This window comes from Budorcas taxicolor, chromosome 3, assembly GCF_023091745.1.
Source record: "Budorcas taxicolor isolate Tak-1 chromosome 3, Takin1.1, whole genome shotgun sequence".
NCBI classification, from domain to species: Eukaryota; Metazoa; Chordata; class Mammalia; order Artiodactyla; family Bovidae; genus Budorcas; species Budorcas taxicolor.
This window is the reverse complement of record NC_068912.1, coordinates 92,765,039-92,784,534: the sequence shown is the minus strand read 5'-3', so window position 1 is coordinate 92,784,534 and position 19,496 is coordinate 92,765,039. Positions and strand designations below refer to the sequence as shown.

The following is a 19,496-nucleotide window of genomic DNA, read 5'->3' as shown; positions in this document are numbered from 1 at the left end:
ATATCTTCTTCTCAAGGTCTGCGTCTGGTACACCCACCGAAATGCCAATTTACAGATTAGGAAACAGAAGCTTCAGAAAGGTAAAGTGATCCTCCCAGTGTCACACAGCACAGCTGCCCTTGGTCGTTAGTTCTGGGGAGGCAGCGCCCCCAGCTCCTCCTCTGGTTGGGAGGCTAACGGGGTCCTGACGTCCACTGGCTCCTAATACGGATGAAGGAGGCAGCTCCACTTTGTCCCTGTGTCCACACCACATCCGTGGTTCCAGCCGTACCAATACCAAGGGGTGGGCACTGTCGTCCCCACCTAGCCGTGGGGTCTAGATGCGAACATGCTTCAGAAAACGAGGCTTAGTTCAGCCAGCATTTGACCATAGGTTGAAGGGGGTACGTCCCGCCAGCCTGTCCCAAAGCTTAGGCTCCTTCAGAGGGAGCCTCTCCCCAGACAGTGCTATCAGTCCAGCGGCAGAGCGGTGGTCCCCTGGGGACCTGCCATCTTGTCAGGGGCCTTCACTGGACACCTTGGCCCAGCTCAGAGGATTTGGGAGCCAAGTTGGAAAACTGCTTGCAGGCACAGAGCTGTCCAGCAGCTTACATAAATCTGGAGGAAAGGGGATATGGAACCCTGGGAAACTGCAACCAAAGACACTAACTCCGTTCTTGGAAAAGCCTCGAGAATTAAGTCATTACCTGTTAATTAACACAAGCGGGGCAGAGATTTTAGTTGATGGCATGCCCCTCTGCGTGCTGGCATGAGTGTGTGAATGCTGGCCCTCGAGAGGCACAGGAAGTGCACACACACACACACACACACACATCTATGTTCAGATGTACCTCACACCCCTCCTTCTCTAACCCACCTCGGGTCTCTGCAGTCCTGCGGACAGAGCCCCGAGCCCCTTCGTCTGACACACAAGGTCCTCCATCACCAGCCCCGCTCGTCTCTCATCACTCTCTCCACCACTGAGCCATTCGCAGAGCTTGCCACCAGGCCTTTTCTTATGCCGTTCCCTCTGCCTGGGACACCCTTCTCATCCTTTAGCAGCTGGCTAACTCTTCCAGAGCTCCTCTCTGGAGGCCTCCCCACCGTGTATTAAATCCTCTCCTTTGGTTCCCATTTTGCTCCAGGGGACTCATCATGGAGTTTTGTAACTCAGCCTCCAAGGCTGGCGCAATTCTAGACGGCAAGCTTCCCCAGGGCAGGACGAGGCGGAGCACAGAGCAGGTGGAGGTGGATGCACGAGAACACACGGTGAGCCACACACGCTCACAGACTACTCTGAGCCGACCCTTGTGCCAGCCTGGGCCCCTGGAGATGGTGCAGACGCTGCTACACAGGAGGACTTCCTGAGGGCCCTCTGTTGTCCCGACAGGAGGAGGCATTCCAGCCTGCTGGCCTGCTACCTCTTTTTGGAGACTTGGACAAGCACAGTCAGAAGGGCGATGACTCTTTCCATTCCCTACCCCCTACCCTCATCTCCCTGACCGGATCCTCTGCCCCTTCTGCTCCCAGGCCCACCTCTAGGCAGATGACGCCCATCTCCTGCCTCCGGAGCCCCAGACTTACACATCTCCACCCCCTGGGGCTCTCGGGCTGGCACCTCCCTACTCTGCACTTCTGAAACTCACACCTTCCTCCCTCGGGCTGCAAGGGCTCGTGCTCACGTCCACACAATGAGCCCAGGCCAGAGACCGGAGCACCACCTCGGCTCCTCCGCCGTGTGTGAGTGTGTGTTAGTTACTTAGTTGTGTCCGACTCTTTGCAACCCCATAGACTATAGCCCACCAGGCCCCTCTGTCCATGGAATTCTCCAGGCAAGAACACAGGAGCGGGCTGCCATTTCCTTCTCCAAAAGGAACTATAGAAAGAAAAAATGTGAAGTCGCTCAGTTCTGTCTGACTCTTTGCGATCCCATGGACTGTAGCCCACCAGGCCCCTCCGTCCATGGAATTCTCCAGGCAAGAGTACTGGAGTGGGTTGCCATTTCCCTCTCCAGGCGGCTCCTCCTCTAACCCCACATGTAACAGGCTTCCCATCCCTTGCTGTTGACTGTCTCTCCTGAGAATCTCTCAGATCCAATAATTTCTGTAGCTGCAGAAGTGCCTATAAGCAGGCTGCCCTGTTTTCCTCGTATTAAAGAATCCTGCAATGTGAGAAGTGAAGGTATGAATAAGGAAGGCTTTTATAATGATTCCCAAAAAGGAGTGGGCGACCCCCATCAACTCAGCTCGGGGAGTGGGATAAAGACAGGCCTGGCCAGTGGGATGCCCAGCTACAGCTTTGACCCTGGAGCAAGACAGCGCAGAAGCCGAGGAACCCACATGGTGGGTGGATAGTCTGATGTCTGTAGAAGCAGGTCAAGGTTTCCTGCTTCTAAGCCGTTGGAGTCCTTGGATCCTGCCTGTCCTCAACATCTCCTGCTACTTTGGACAAATGATCTGTGGTCACAGACCTGCCAATAAATTCTAGGGGTTGGGGGGAGGGAAGGGATGCAGGGCTTATTATGGCCAGAGTTGGTTTCTGTTGTTTATAAGTTTTATAAGTAAGAAACTTGCTTCTCTCCCTTCTGCCACCACTGGGATCCAGGCTTCACCGTCTCACCTCCTAGTCCACATTAGGGCCCTTTCTCACCTCTGCCAAGATGCTATTCTGATCCGCCTACCCTAGGACTAGCTGACAGATCCTCCTTCTACTAGGGTGCCATCACCCCCGAGCACTCCTCAAAGCATGCATCACAGTGTGGCCCTCCTCTTTTGAAGATCTGCAGGGTCCACTAGGCTATGAGCTCCCTGAGCAAGGGGCTGAGTCTGCCCCCAACTGACAGGCTGACCCACGATGTCTGCAGAGAGGAGCCACTTGCGTAGAAGTCAGGCCTCACTGAGTGATCACGGTCAGGTCATTCCTTTTTTGCCTGAGTCTTGACTGTGGTGTGTGGGCTTCTCTCGTGGTGGCACACGCAGGCTCCTGTCAAGCTGTGCCATGTGGACTCTGCAGTGTGCAGCACAGGGCTCCAGACTGCACAGGTCCAGGAGATGCAGTGCAAGGGCTTAGTTGCCCTGTGGCATGGAGGATCTCAGTCCCCCGACCAGGGGTCAAACTCATGCCCCCTGCAGTGGAAGCATGGCGTCCTAACCACTGGACCACCAGAGAAGTCCCAAGTCACTTAACTTCTCTGAGCCTCAGTTTCCTCATCTATACAGTGAGATTAATGATAGTTACCCCAGAGGGCTGCTGTACGGGAAGACTGAGAATAAAACATATACTATAAAACACAGGCGAGGTTCCTTCACCACCAGTATCTACTTGGCCCTGGGTTTTCTCAAGGAATATTCAGTTCAGTTCAGTCGCTCAGTCGTGTCCAACTCGTTGCGACCCCATGAATCACAGCATGCCAGGCCTCCCTGTCCATCACCAACTCCCGGAGTTTACTCAAACTCATGTCCATCGAGTCGGTGATGCCATCCAACCATCTCATCCTCTGTCATCCCCTTCTCCTTCTGCCCCTAATCCCTCCCAGCATCAGGGTCTTTTCCAATGAGTCAACTCTTCTCATGAGGTGGCCAAAGTACTGGAGTTTCAGCTTCAGCATCAGTCCTTCCAATGAACACCCAGGACTGATCTCCTTTAGGATGGACTGGTTGGACCTCCTTGCTGTCCAAGGGACTCTCAAGAGTCTTCTCCAACACCACAGTTCAAAAGCATCAATTCTTCGGCACTCAGCTTTCTTCACAGTTCAACTCTCACATCCATACATGACCACTGGAAAAACCATAGCCTTGACTAGATGGACCTTTGTTGGCAAAGTAATGTCTATGCTTTTCAATGTGCTATCTAGGTTGGTCATAACTTTCCTTCCAAGGAGTAAGCATCTTTTAATTTCATGGCTGCAATCACCATCTGCAGTGATTTTGGAACCCAGAAAAATAAAGTCTGACACTGTTTCCACTGTCTCCCCATCAGTTTCCCATGAAGTGATGGGACCGGATGCCACGATCTTCATTTTCTGAATGTTGAGCCTTAAGCCAACTTTTTCACTCTCTCTTTTACTTTCATCAAGAGGCTTTTTAGTTTCTCTTCACTTTCTGCCATAAGGGTGGTGTCATCTGAATATCTGAGGTTATTGATATTTCTCCCGGCAATCTTGATTCCAGCTTGTACTTCTTCTAGCCCAGCGTTTCTCATGATGTAGTCTGCATATAAGTTAAATAAGCAGGGTGACAATATACAGCCTTGACGGACTCCTTTTCCTATTCGGAACCAGTCTGTTGTTCCATGTCCAGTTCTAACTGTTGCTTCCTGACCTGCATATAGGTTTTAGCAAAGTTAATTGTGAAAACAAGGTCTATGGCTTTGTTCAGTGATTCTGATCATCATTCGTGGTTTGGACAGCCTTCCTCTAACAATCAGCTCATGTGACTCTCACTGTGGCCTCACAAAGGTTTGATATCCATACAAAACTGCCCCCAAGACACCAGCTGGTTGCTCTGGTTCCTTTACCAGACAAGAAGTCTACAATTCAACAACTTGCTTTCTTTGCCTTGGCTTCCAGGAAGCTCCACTAAACGTAAGATTTAATTGCAGTAGCTACGTGAGGTTAGGGTTTTCATGTATTTATGTTCTTTTCTTTCATCAATGTTGCTTTAACAGAATCTAGATCTTTTGTAGTGAATACTCAAGAATTCTTCATGAAAGACAAGAACTCAATGATCAGGAGTACAATGCGCTAGAACAGAAGGAGACAGCATAGACGACCACAGCAGGATTTTTGGGGGTTTCCTCCAGTCATTCCTCTTCACAGAGGATGTAACTGAGACCCAGGGAAGAGGAGGGAGGCAAGGCCTGGACTGCACCACAAGTGCTCCAGCCTCTGCAGGCCTTGCTCTTGTCCACCAGGCACTGCACACACAGTACACAGAGTGCAGAATGCTTTAGGAACCCATGAAAATGTTTGAATTTAATTTATAATCAGAAGAGCCAAGGGACTTCTGGATTTTAAAAAAGGGCTTTCCAGGTGGCTCAGTGGTTAAGAATCTGCTTACTGACACAGGAGACGTGGGTTTGATCCCTGAGTCAAGAAGATCCCCTGGAGGAGGAAATGGCAACTCACTCCAGTGTTCTTGCCTAGGTAATTCCATGGACAGAGGAGGTTGGTGGGCTGCAGTCCATAGGGTCGCAAAGAGTTAGACACGACTTCGCAACTAAACCACCACCATGAACACCAGGTCAAATAAAATGTTTTACTACATAATATTAATATGTTGTCTTGAAACCAATGCCATCATAAAATATAAGTTTTAGTACTTTTTATGGAAGAAGAGGCTGAAGCCAAAAGTGCTGGGGTCAGCACCTGTCCTGATGAGGCCTGGCTTGCTTTACGCATCTCACCAATGAGTCCAGGAAGCTCTGACTTCCCACCTGCTGACTCCCCAGGGACCTAGGCCTCCTGCATGCTTCCCTCTCTGACAGGATCCAAAGGGAGAGTTTCATGAAGATTCCAGTGGGAAGTGGGCTTTGCCAGGTGAATCTAATTTATACCCACAGTAACCACCTCAGACAGCTCCTGAAAGGCTGAAACTACTGCCTGGCTGTGTGTGCACAGGGGTGTTCCCTGGCTGAGTTTGCCAACCAGTGGTCAGGACAAACCTTTCTGGGCTCACAATGTGAAGACGATTAAAGGGCTGGCGCTTCAAAGGCACAGGCCTCAAACTCCCTGACAGAGATGTTGCCTGCAGGCGGCAGACCCTCTCTTCCTCCTGCCACAGGACCACACCTCGTCTTCCCCCAGCTTCCCAGAGTGAACAGAACTGACCCGACAGACACCACCATCACACCGGGGCATAAGCGGAAGCAGAACTCAGAGGAGAGGGGCAACAGGTGACGCCTTCCCTGGGCGTCAGCACTGACCTGTGACCCCATGCATCACCACTGACCCACTGAGTGACCCTGGGCATCACCACTGACCTGTGTGTGACCCTAAGCATCACTGCTGACCTGTGATTCTGGGAATCACCAATGACCCACTGAGTGACTCTGAGCATCACTGCTGACCTGCACATGACCCTGAGCATCACTGCTGACCTGTGGATGACCTTGGGCATCACCACTGACCCACCAAGTGGCCCTGGGCATCACCACTGATGTGTGACCCTGGGCATCACTGCTGACCTGCCATGTGACCCTTTGCTGGTCACCCTGCCTCACCAGGTCCCAGTGTCCTCATTGGGACGATGGGGTGATGGTTGTCATGAGGATGACACGGGGGGAGGGGCGTAAACCACTTGCAGCAGATGAGGCAGGATTATCACTCCAACTAAACAGACAAGGAAACTGAGACCAGAAGAAGAAAACAGTTTGCCTAACCAACATCATGGTGAATAAGGGATTGCAATTGAATTGCAAAAGCCTTGAAGGCAGGGTCCAGCTCTTCCTGAGGAGTGGTTATGCCTTCTTCTTCCCTGGATCAGAATCCCAGCTCCACAACTCTCACTGGCTGTGGGACCTCCCCACATTCTCTCTCCTGCCCTGTGCACACAGTCACGGCCACAGAGGCCTCCAGCCTGACCTGGTTCTCTCACCTGTCCCCAAGACCAGAGGCCCAGACAGCTGGCCCCGAACCCCTCCCTTCCTATGACCCTCCACACAGCTCTCCTAACCTATGAGGTCTCTGTCTCCCTGCACAAGAAGCCAGGGAAGGGGGCCCAAGGATGCCTTGGGCTTGTGATGCTGACTCTTGATACAGCAAACCCCATCCCCTCAACCAGTGTAGGTTAAGTGGAAGGATCCAAGCAAAGTCCAGATCATGTGGGATTGTTCTTGGGGAGTCGCAGTCACTAATTAAGATGACAGGCGTTCTTTGGGCTGAGATCACTGAAAACTGAGAAAGATCACTCATGCTTGATTACAGAAAAAAAACTCTGATACAGACGATATCCTGGAGCCGTGGTTGGACTCCCAGCACTTAACATCTCTTAGCCTCAGGATCCTCATCCATAAAACAGGACAGTAATGCCAACAGCAAAAAATTCCCTGAGAAAACAAAGGGCTTAACCTGCTTTCTGGAGGAGAGCAGACTCCTTGCAAATGCCTCTCTCCCTCCTTCCTCACACTTTAAAGTAGCTGCTTTGGGGTAGTTTAATCATTTCCTCTGTTGTATTCTTGGCTGTAATACTCCTTTTGTTGTCAATTAATGCAAAGTTGTACTCTTGCTCTATCTTTGGGCCCGTGGTCATAAAAACAAGATCTGTGGAGACTGAATTAACGATAAACAGCTGCAGCAGCAGCAGCTAACTGCAGAGCTTCTGCTCTGTGAAGGGCTTGATGGTAAATTTCTCTCCAAGCCCCAGAAACCATGCAGGAACGTGGACAAGAACTCTTCCTCTTTAGGCCTCAGTTTCCAAATCCACAGACAGGATTGAGTCAGATGATTTCTAAGCCCCTGTCTGGGTCTGACTCTCCATGAGGTGGATAACTTGGGGTACAGACTTCCCTTTATCCTGATATTGCAGGTTAAGGAGGGAAGGAAATCAGGGCAGGGATGGGGTGGGAGGAGTGAACTAACACGTGCTGAGCACCATCCGTGCACCGGGTGCTGTGCTGGGCTCCCTGGACACACTACCCATCCAGCCTAACCCAGAAATGCCCCTTTGACAGCGACCTATGCAGTCCTCACCACGACCCTGTGAGTTTGTAGCAAAACCACTCACTTTAAAGGACAAGGCTCCTGGCTCTCAGCCTAGGCCCTTTCCAGAATGCTCCATCACTTCTGTCCCACTGAGTTACACCCTCTGCCTTTGAACTCAATCCCATTTATTCAGCAAATAGCTGTCCATCACCTATGGTTCAAGGCCTTGGAAACACAACAGGGAACAAAACAAAAAGATCTGGACTTTGTGGCGCTAACAACTAAGTGGAGGGAACAGATCAGAGACAAACACATAATGTTGGATAGTATGAGGGGCAGAGAGTGACTGAAGATATTACATTAGACTGGTGGTCAGGGAAGGCCTCCTGGAGGAGGTGACCTGAACTTCAGTGAAAGCTTCCATGGGCCTGAGTGAAAGGGAGGCAGGGCTGGAACAAGAGAATCCCAGACGGAGTGAAGAGCCACACAGAGCCTGAAGTGGATATGAACTTGGCATGTGTGAGGACCAGCCAGGAGCCCCTGTGGCCGGAGCAGAGCAAGTGTGGAAGCGACTGAGGCTGGACAGCTCACAGCGGCCCACATCTGCCCCTTCCTTGCCCTCCACCTCCTTCCTCTTCCTGAGGGCCCAGCCAGGAATGCTGAAAGGCAACTAGGCTCAAAAGATCTTAGGGATTCTGGACCCAAACCTTCCATCTTACTGATGGCAAAACAGAGTCCCAGAGGATCTGGTGGCTCTTCCAGAGCCACAAGACTGTTTGATGCAAAGCTGGGGAGGGAACAAAGCTCTGCACCCCAGGCCCACGCTGTCTCACCCAGACTGGTGGAGCTGAGATCAGGAAACCTAAAGGCTTGGAACTGATCAAAGTCCTTGTCACACACGTAAAGAAACTGAGTCCCAAGGCCAGGTGGTTACATGTGCATGAAGAAGATAAGGGGTTGGGGTGGGCAGAGGAGCTGCAGATGCGTGTTGGTGCCCACCTAGGTGGGCATTTGCACAAGCCAGGCTTCCTCTGGGACCAACACCCACAGCAGTCAACCATCATACTTTTTTAATGCACGTAAGGAGCTGTGGTATCTGAAACCCACCACTGGTTGCAGCCTCCCTGGAGCCTGCTGGGCAGGGCTGCCTGAACTGGATCCTGCCAGGAGGGAAAGTGATTCTGACCCATGTGGACTGCACAAGCTGCCAGCCATCTCCTCTGTGTGACTTCCAGTGAGCCATCTCCCACCATGAGCCTTGAGTCCTCCTCAGTCAAAAAGTGCTGCAGGGCCTGGGAACAGCATCAGAGGAGAGGCCCTGGGGGGGTTCTCCCACCATGCAAACACAACACAAAGTGGCGTTCTCCAGAATCCTGGGAGGCAGTGGTGGTACAGCCAGAGGCAACACAAATCAACTTTCAACATGGGGCCTGGCACATAGTAGGTGCTCAACAGACACTGCACTGGGAAGCAAGGGAGTTGAGCTTTGGCTCCTTTGCTCTGTGATCTCCATGAGCCAAACCCTCTCTACAGGCCTCAGGTTCCATATCAGCACACAGCAAATGTACGACCCAGCACACAACAAGAAGCATTCAGACTTGTGGCCTCCACGAGGCCACCTCCTCTCGCCCCGGATGCCTGGGGAGAAGCAATGGGAGCAGGGAGTAGGGCTGGAAGCTTGGGCAAGTCCTGGAGGCACAGCAGACTCTTCTGGGGCCAAACTCCCTTGCCTTCCGACTGCTATCGCGTGCACTGGCAACTAAACCTGGTCAGAGAGGACACCATAGGCCCAACTATCTCCCCAAACAAGGGGCTCGTCATATCTTGTGATTACATTGTGGTGCAGAAGGCAAGTGTGGGCAGTGGGAAGATGATGGAGTGTGGAACCAGGGACAGGAGGTGGGTCCCAGATGTGAACCTGGCCAGGAAGCTTCCCCTCTGTGGATTTCAATGAGGCCATTATAACACTAGGGTCCTGCCACTGCCCTAAGCATTCCTTGAGCACAGGAGCTATCTATCCAAACTTCACCCCAGGGCCTGGCCATGCCCTAGAAGCTGCAAATGTTCCTTTTAGCTTGAAAAACCCTATGTTTTCTGTCTCAGTCCAACAGAGAGGATGGTGGATGGTCCATCAGCTGAACACACACTGGGTACTTGCTTTCCTCCATGACAGCAGAGACCACCATCCCTAAGAAATGCACAGCCCAGGCCTCCCATGATCTCATAGAGCTCTCTGTTCTATGTCCCCAACATGGCTGATTATCAAGGGAGGCCAGGGCAGTGCGGGTACGTGGAGGAGGCCAGAGCAGGCGGCCACCTCCCAGCCATTCGGAAATCGCCACTCACAAGGCCGTGAGTCTCAGTGATGGGCTCTCATTTGATCATTACCCACGTCAGAAGAATGCATCTCGAGGCAGTGCTGCGCGAGTTGGCGCGGTAATCACTTACAGACCCGGAGGCCCAAATCCTGGCAGTGGAGGAAGATTTATTGTGGGGATGGACGGAAAACAAAGAACAGTTGTGCAAACTTTACGGAGCCACATTATGGGAAATGCCTTTCCCATTTCCCACTGGTAAATGTGCTGGATGCTGTTTCCAAAGGAGGACTGAGCTCTGGTACCCAATCAGGTACAGACACTGTGTCTGGCTCGCTGAGCTGAGCTGAGCTGAGCTGGGCTGGCCCGTGGTGCCCAGGCCTTGACTGGCAGCCAGGCTCCACTCTCTGCTCTAGCAGACCCGGAAAGAAGGCTCCTTCCTGGGCCTCCGTGTCTTCATCTGCCTACTGCTGTTCCCCCTCAGATGCTCCCGCAACACACCCAATATTCTAAATGTCAATGCTGATTTTTCACTCTCCTGCTCAGCACCCTCCCACCACTCAGAGTAGAGTCCAAGCTCTTCATACTGGACTTCAAGGTCCTTTAAGGGCCAACTTCAACCACCATTTCTGCTCCCAGCCCCCATGCACAGAACACACTTCAAATACAAGAAGCTACCTATGTTCCCCCCAAGGTCAAGACCGTCACATCTTTTGTGTGGCTGTTCCCTTTCCGTGAAATGCCTTCCTTCATGATGCATGGGGAACCCCCTACTCTCCCTCCAAAGCCCAGCTCTCATGACCTGCTGGGGGGTGACTTCTCCCTCCTCTGTGTCTCTGCAGCATTTGGTTAATGCACTCAGCACTGGACCATTCCTCATTCGATGCTGCACCCCCTGCTCCTAGCATCTAACCTGGCACCGTAAACTGAAAGCCGCTCAGTCATGTCTCACTCTTTGCGACCCCATGGACTATACAGTCCATGGAATTCTCCAGGCCAGAAAACTGCAGCGGGTAGCCTTTCCTTTCTCCAGGGGATCCTCCCAACCCAGGGATTGAACCCAGGTCGTATGCATTGCAGGCGGATTCTTTACCAGCTGAGCCACAAGGGAAACCCTGGTGCAGTAAGGGTATCAATAAAACTGTGTTGAGGAGCTAGCAGTGGTGTGGGGTGGCAGGGTGGCAGGGGGAGAGACAACACAGCTGAGGGCAAGATACTCTCCCCACAGAGGAAAATAGGTAAGCTGCATGTCCTGGGTCGTGGAGGCGACTGAGGCTACAGAGGGGTGGTGTGGCTCATCACTCACTTAACAGATGAGGTCCATCATTGTAGCAGGCCAAGTGAGGCGCAGGAGGTCGGCTCAGATAACCCATCTGCCATCAGCGGAGACAGAGCCTGTTAATGCTCAATCGTGAAGGTTACCATTTCCAGGATGTCCCTCTTAGAAAACATGTTCTGGACACTTTCTTCAAGTCACTGTTGATTTTATCTGACTTTCTCATGCCAATAAGAGAATCATTTCAATTCCACTTACATTAAATTCAAAAGCTTCTTCTCTTTTATTATTTTAAATTCAATTCAGAGGGCTGTGTTTTTTTATCCTTAATTTTTTTCATATTCCATAAAGCAGTGCTGACTTCACAAAACTTGGCCAGTGTTCCTGTACCCTCCAGTCTGGTGCTCCCAGGAATTCTCATCTGTCTGAGAGCTCGGGTTTGATGACTCAAAAAAAAAAAAAAAGAATAACAAGAGCTCCTGTTCTCAGGCATGAAGCATGGAGTATTTTGCCAGGAGGCATGAGGTAAGCGCTCCATACACATGATCTCATTTAATTTTCACAACACTCTTCCTTTTACACAGGCAGGAAACTGAGGCCCAGGGAGGCCACGTGACTTGTCTGAGGTCTCACTGTTGGTTAAGGGGCAGAGCGGGGATCTGAACCCCAACAGTCACCCTCTATGTTTAGCCACTGGTCCTCCCCGACTCACCAATTCCTGACTCAGACTTCAAATAAGATGGGGGGGCGGGGAGTCAGGGATGGAGATGAGGTAGGGCTGGGGATGGGGGAGTGCATGGGAGTAGCAGGGGTGGGGGACAGATGTGGAAGGGAGAGGGGTGGGCATGGGGGGCTGTGGAGCAGAGGAGGGGGAGGGCAGAAGAGCTGCACACAGAGGCCTAAGGGCCAGGCACTGCATCTGGGAAGTATGTGGCTGATGGGTTCTGTGCTGGTTGGAAAACCTAGCTGGAAGGGACAGACCTATGAGGGTGATTGTGTACTCCAGGCTTGGTTGTAGGCAGGAGCACTGGACTGGGAGTTGGGGACTCAACTTGATACCCTCTGCAGGGCCCTCTGCAGTTTTCAAAGCACAAGCCTCCACCCCTCAGAGACTCTTCTGGGTGAGCATCACAAGCCCCATTTTACAGATGCATTAGTGGAGGCTCAGGAGTGAAGTGACTGGTCCAAGTTTGCACAGTCAGCAAGCAGCAGAGCAGGGATGAGTCTCCTTCCTCTCCTCTTTTCCAGGCAAGTCTTTTCCATCTGTGGCCTCAGTTTCCCCCTCTAAATGGTGATGAGTGGAGCCCTCAGGGCTCTGAGTTGTTCCCAAGGCTAAAATTTCCAGAAAGCCTCTCCTTACGAAGACCCCTGAGTTTGAGTTTTAGAAACTGGGGAAGAGAGGAAGGCATCCAGTATAAGGCAAGATCTGTGGAGCTGGAACCTTGACTTCAAGAGGGGAAAGGGCAGGAGCATCTGCTGAGCCCCAAGAAACACAGAATGATAGGCATCAACCCCATTTCACAGATCAGGAACCAGGCTCAGCATAGCCAAGTGACCCATCCAAGGCCACACCCATGGCCGAGCTGGAAGTTGCGACAGTCTCTGCTCCTCTGGGAACACTCAGGACTGTATGACCGCTGTGCATTTTAGACCCTCCCTCTTTTCGTATCCTAATGCAAACTGCCCAGAGCAGTCAGATCATGCGCTGTGTGCTTACTGTGTGCCAGGCACTGCACAAGCATCTCATGTAGAGTCCCTCATCGAAGCCTCAGAATAGTCGTATTCTCTCCACTTTACAGGTAAGAAAACAGGCTCACAAAAGTCAAGTCAATTGCACACAATCACAGGCTGGCCAGGTTTAAAATTAAGGTTTTCCTACAGGAAAATTTCAAGTATCAGATTAGGGGTGGCTGTGACCAAATTTAAGGTCCCTCCAATCTTGCAACTTTGTAAGAAACTGCTCTGGAGGACAGTGTCCAGGCAACTTCACACAGCTTCAGAGCACAGAGGTCAGGTGACCACCCCAGCAAAGCCTTGGGTACAGGCTTAGCATCTCTGCCTCCAAGGCCAGGCCAGGCGCCAAACAGCATGTGGTCCCCAAGACATTCACACCAGGAGCACTGTTATAAATGGGGCAACACATGCTGGGAGAACAGGAGGCACAGAGCGGGGAGCCGAGGAGGGGACACTGGGCTGGGCTGTGCAGGATGGTTAGGAGTTTGCTGGGCTTCCCAGGCAGCACTAGTGGTAAAGAACCTGCCTGCCAATGCAGGAGATGTAAGAGATCTGGGTTCAATCCCTGGGTTGGGATGATCCCCTGAAGGAGGGCATGGTAACCCACTCCAGTATTCTTGCCTAGAGACTCCCAAGGACAGAGAAGCCTAGCAGGCTACAGTCCACAGGGTGGCAAGGAGTCGGACATGACTGAAATAACTTAGCCACACACATACAGGCTGGAAAAGGTATTCCCTACGGAGGTACCAGCAAAAGCCAAGGCCCAGAGGACGGACCTCAGTAAGGGCCGTTAACAAGGGCACAGGGCTAACTTGAGGACTGCATTTGCTCAGAAAGGTTTTCCTACCCAGACCCTCTCGCTTCCCCACCCTCAGAACGAGGCAAGGCTCAGGCCCATTTCCAAAGCGGGTGGGTTTGGTGACCAGACCTGGCTGGACCAGCTTGGCCTCTATGGGCTCACGTACAGCAGGCTCCTCCAGGGCAAGGGGTTTAAACCATGCTCAATTTTACAGCCTTTTAATCTCACCAGAAAGCACAGCCTCCAGAAAGGGAGACTGTTTTCAGGTGACAGTGATTTTTAACATGGTGAAATGGTCTTATTCTTCATCCCATGAGTGTTCTCTAACACAGAACAAAAGGCCCATCATGTTGGAAGGGCAGGGACCTGCAGGCTCTTAAGATGATGGGCCAGTGGCTTGGGAAAACTAGTAAAACACAGGCATCTACATGCTTCCCTGCTCCATCAGAGCTCCACGGGGCCAGGTTGACTCTGATCCCCTTCTGTAAACCCACTGCCCACCAGGGCCTGGCACATGGGAGGCGCTCGGTATCAGCTTGCTGAGTAAGTTTCAGATCTGGATGTTTTCCTATCTTGTGTAAACAGATGACAATTCTCTGCTTGGGAAACGGCTCGGGGTCATGGCTAGCGCACAGTCTCTGGAGTCAGGCTGAGACCTGGGTTCAAATTTGACCCCATGATGCACCTGAGACATGAACTTGGGCATGAACTGGACTAGCCTTTCCCCATCTGTAAAATGGGAATAATTCCAGTCTCCAGGAATGTTCTGAGGGCTGAGACCACACATGAATGGAAGCCCTAAGTACTGAAAATTACCCAGTGAGTATTTCAGTAATGTTCCCATCCTGCCTTGACCAACTCCGACAAGCAGCCAGGCTGAAAACTGCAGCTCCTGGCTCTTCTCCCACCCTCACTCGTCCAGCAGTTAAGACCACAGGATTAAAGGGTAGAATCCTTCCCCGGCGCTAGAGGTCTGGCATCACATCACCTTCATCTCTAGACCCCCAACTCCTGGCACACAGGAGAGGTGTCCCTCCGGCAAAGCAAGTGTTTCAGGGGGTGAATCTTCCTTCATTGGAGGGTCACTTCCCCAACTTTTGGTGACCGGTTGAATCAGGAAGCCCCCTGCCCACTGAACTTGCCCCATGTGCTGCTGTGCGATCCTGGATCCCCACTCTCTCAGGGCCTGTCTTCCCCATGCCCTCCTCCTACATGATGAGGATGGATTGGTAAAGCTGCCTGCTCAGTCATTTCAAACTCCTGGATAATTCCCTGGGATGAGCCATAGATGCTGAGATGAGTCAGGGCTGTCAGCTGGCCAGGAATGTGGCCCCCCACCGGGCTGGTCTCAGGACACTGAGGGGCGGGGACAGACGCTCGGGACCCCACATGCTGTGATATGAGCAGCACTGAGGATTCTACTCTGCTGAAGGGAGAGCCTGGGCAGCCTATGGAATGGTCCAGGCAGCTGCACCAGGTGATACAGAGCAGATACATTGCGTCTTTGAACTGACATTACCTTAGCTGGGGCAAGGCGATCCATAGCTGGACATAGCTTGTCTCGGAATAAGCTAGGTCTCTCCTTCCTCAGGACTTCCTATGAGATGTGATCTCAGACACCCAGTCAAGCCTCTTTCTCATGTATATCCCTGATCCCAGGTCCAACAACATTTAGGACAGTCTGGAGGGGGCAAGGGACCAATGGTCAGTGCAGCTGCAGCTGCCAGAGGAACCCAGGCAGGATGTAAGCCCAGACTTGAGGCTTCAGCTGTGCATCAGGACAGGGAGAGCAGGGACCAGAGTCTCCTCCCTGTGGCTCTGCCCCGGCTCCCCCTTCTAACTCCAGTCACCCTGAATAGCCATCTGTCTGGCACCGAGCAGAGGCTGTGTGTCACTGGCAGACACCTGGCCACAAGGCCACCAGCACATGTGACAGTCCTGCCCACCCCACCAACAGTGGAGGCTGCAGCATTCAGCCGACCTCCAGTCCAGGCTTCACTCCTGCCTGGCTCTTTGAGTCTCAGGTTCCTCATTGGCAAAATAGCCATCAACAACCCTGTCCTAACTCCTAGGGCTACTGTATGAATCTCTTCAGATGATCAGTGTGAAGAGTATGCCTGAGGAAGATGAGAATTAACTAAGCACTTCCCTATGTCATCTCTTTCAAACCTAATAGCAACATACCTAAAAGGTAGGTAATATTATCACTCCGTTTTACAATTGAGTACGATTCAGAGACTTGGGGGCGTTGGTGGTTAAAAACCTGGCTGCCAGTGCAGGAGACACAGGTTCAATCCCTGTGCTGGGAAGATCCCCTGCAGGAGGGCATGGCACCCCACTCCAGGACTCTTGCCTGGAAAATTCCATGGACGGAGGAGCCTGGCGGGCTGCAGTCCGTGGGGCTGCAAAGAGTCGGACACGACTGAGCGACCGAGGACGAGGAGGACGATTCAGAGAGGTTAAGTCACCTGCCCAAGCAAGGTCACACAGCTGGTAAGCGGCAGGGCCCCAGGTCAGTGTGACTCTAGGTTTGTGCTTTCACCTGCCCTTCACACCTTCCATGCTGTGCTCACAGCTTTGGTCAAGCTCTTCACAAAAGTCAGGAATTGTTGTCATGATCACTTCACAAAACCTAAGGTTATGAGAGATTCTCCTCCTTCACTTCTGCCTGTCTTTTTCTCAATGTGGAAAAAAGCAAACTCATAGTCTGCTAATTTCTGCAGTCTCAGACAATCAGAATTCCAACCGTCTGGGAGAGCCAATCTAAGAAAGCAAGAAATTAATCTTTTCAAAGTTAACGTCTTGGAGGCGTCGCGTCAGTATTTGGGTTGGACGTAACCTTGCTATCGTAACGCAGATGAAACCCCAAATTTAATAAGGCTAAGACAACTCCGACAACATAAGAAACATAACAGGATATTGCAAAGAGATTAGGGAGCTTCCTCTGGACGGCGCGGATGGGCCGCGGAGAGGGCAGGGTGGGGGGCGGGTGGTGCGTCCGCCCAGGGAAGGAAGGTGCACAGCGAGTCCCCGGTCCCTGGCCGGGCCTGAGGATGAACGGCCTAGGCTCCTCCAGGCCCGCCTGGTGCGGGAGCAGAGGCTCCGCAGGATAAATGCGAACCAGCTGCAAGGACGAGGACGGGAGTGTTACAGTTGGACGGGGTGGGGAAGGCTTACCTCATGAAAGAACTGTGGAAACGGCTGCTGGAAAGATAATAAAAGGATTAACTGCTATTTTAGTGGGCCATTTACTCTTCAATCAAAGTGTCTCATCTATTTCCTGTTCTCTGGAGGCTCTGGGTCCAAAATTCCTTTGTCTATTACAGCACATGGTAGCAGAGGCCTGTCATGAGAAATTAATAATTTTACAGGGAAGGGAGATTTTATTTATCTGGGTGCGGACTAGCACCCACCCCTTCCCCTGGGTTACCTACTGCACCGGTCTCTCTGGAAGAGGCAGCACGCCCACAGCACACAGGGTAGCCCTCAGAGATTCTGCTACCATCTTCAGAGGATGGTACCAGGCAGGGCTGGCCCCAGAAACCCCAGAGAACAATCAGTTAACAGGGGAAGTTGCACGCAAACAGGAGCACCACAGTTTAGAAAGATGAGAGTTCAGCTTCCACTCCCAAGGTTACTAGCTGTGCAGCCTTGAAAGTGAAGTGAACGTCACAGTAGTGTCCAACTCTTTGACTCCATGCACTGCAGTCCATGCAATTCTCCAGGCCAGAATACTGGAGTGGGTTCAGTTCAGTTCAGTCGCTCAGTCGTGTCCAACTCTTTGCGACCCCATGAATTGCAGCACGCCAGGCTTCCCTGTCCATCAGCAACTCCTGGAGTTCACTCAAACTCATGTCCATCGAGTTGGTGATGCCATCCAGCCATCTCATCCTCTGTCATCCCCTTCTCCTCCTGCTCCCAATCCCTCCCAGCATCAGAGTTTTTTCCAATGCACAGGAGGGCCGAGAGGAGCTACTCCACGTTCAAGGTCAGGAGGGGAGGCCGTGAGGAGATACCCCTCATCCAAGGTAAGGAGCAGTGGCTGCGCTTTGCTGGAGCAGCCGTGAAGAGATACCCCACATCCAAGGTAAGAGAAACCCAAGTAAGACGGTAGGTGTTGTGAGAGGGCATCAGAGGGCAGACTGGAGTGGGTAGCCTTTCCCTTCTCCAGGGGATCTTCCCAACCCAGGGATCGAACCCAGGTATCCCTCATTGCGGGCGGATTCTTTACCAGCTGAGCTACCAGGGGGCAAGTTATCTTCATCATTGTTATTAGTATTACTAGCAAGATTATTAGCCTCTATTATTGTTGTCATTATGGTTTGTCTCTAACTGTGGGACCTGGGGCAAATTCTACAATCTCTCTGAGCCTCAGTTTCCTCATCTTTAAAATGGGGAAAAATAGTATCTGCCCCATAGCATTGTTGTGAGGACCACAGGGAGCATGAGGACCACAGGCTTAGAATAGCCCCTGCACACAGTCAGCCCTCAGGAGCTGGGCTTGCAGGTCTTACTACCATAATCCTAAATCCCCTAAGAGGTAAGATGAAGTGTTCTCACAGCAGCAGGTGGAAGGCCAGCTGGGCCCTACTGAACTTCCACTTCTTCATCTGCAAAAGCCCTTGGCAACCCCAGATAAATATAGACATGGCTGGAACATCACCTGCCCCATGAAGCCCGTTTAGGTTTCTCCTCCCTGAGTGGATACAGACTCCATCTCAGAGCCGGTCACTCACCTCCCTCCCATCAACTCTACATGGGAGCCCAAGAAAAGTGCCATGCCAGGGTTCAGGTCAGGCAGCCTCCGCAAGGGCCTTGCAGGTACCAGTGAGGTCACCCCCAGAGAGAAGATGTGAAGAACTGCAGCTCAGTGGCTATCAACCGCAGGATCTCAGAGAGAGACGGGGACTGTGTGCGGCCCAGGACCCTGCTTTGCGATGTGCTCTGGACAACTCCTTCCAGAGAGGGGCATGCCCTCTTACAAGTCACGTGTCACAACACCCCAGATGAACAGGGGCATCACCAGGAATCAGCCTGGCCACCAGCTCTCCCTCCAGCACACTCTCAGCCCAAAGACACACAATACAGTCCCCTTCTCAGCCTGCTCACTCCAGCCTCTCCCCACGACCCCAGCATGCCAACCATCCTACTTTCATTCTTTGGCAGAGGCCATCCCCTGCCCCTCACTTGTCTATAGAGTGAATTTCTTCTCATCCTCAGGACATAATTTCCTTGAAGTTACATAAGCTGGTCCAGTGGGTGCCCAAGTCACAAGCAGATGGGCCCCAAGGGCCAACAGCGGGTCCCAGGAGGATGGAGTTTATGCTGCTGGTTGCCGATGCTTCTCGCCCCCTCCCTGGCCCTACAATGCTGCCCGGTGCTTTGAGCAAGAACAGGGAGAGGTCCACCTCTCCCTCAGCTGCACCCCTTCCCAGACTGAGTTCTCCATGAGGCAGGGGAGGGCCCGGAGACAGTGAGTGCATACAAGTGTTGGAAGAACTCAACTTTGGCTATGACGCTGGCCTTATAGACCAGGCCCACTGCTTCCTTCCTCTGCCTTCCCCAAGCCCCAACAGTTGGGAAGACAGAGCTGGGACTTGGTATCTCCATTGGCCCTTCCACTACCAGGCAGGCACCTGTCCTGATGAGCTGGCGGGACCTTGGGGGTAGCTTGGCTAAAGATATCAGAGACTAAGACAACATTCCTAACCTGATACAGATTCCACCACAGTGAGAGCAGCACATGAAAATGAC

At 52.1% G+C, this 19,496-nt stretch overlaps 1 protein-coding gene across 1 annotated transcript in view; it reads right to left on the bottom strand.

Annotated features, from left to right (window-relative positions):
• GLIS1 (GLIS family zinc finger 1) overlaps positions 1-19,496 on the bottom strand; it is a 250,567-nt gene that overhangs the window by 67,410 nt on the left and 163,661 nt on the right. Inside the window, exon 4 of the mRNA XM_052637709.1 lies at positions 16,920-16,943. Coding sequence (XP_052493669.1) covers positions 16,920-16,943 — 24 coding nt within the window. The remainder of the gene's footprint in view (positions 1-16,919; positions 16,944-19,496) is intronic.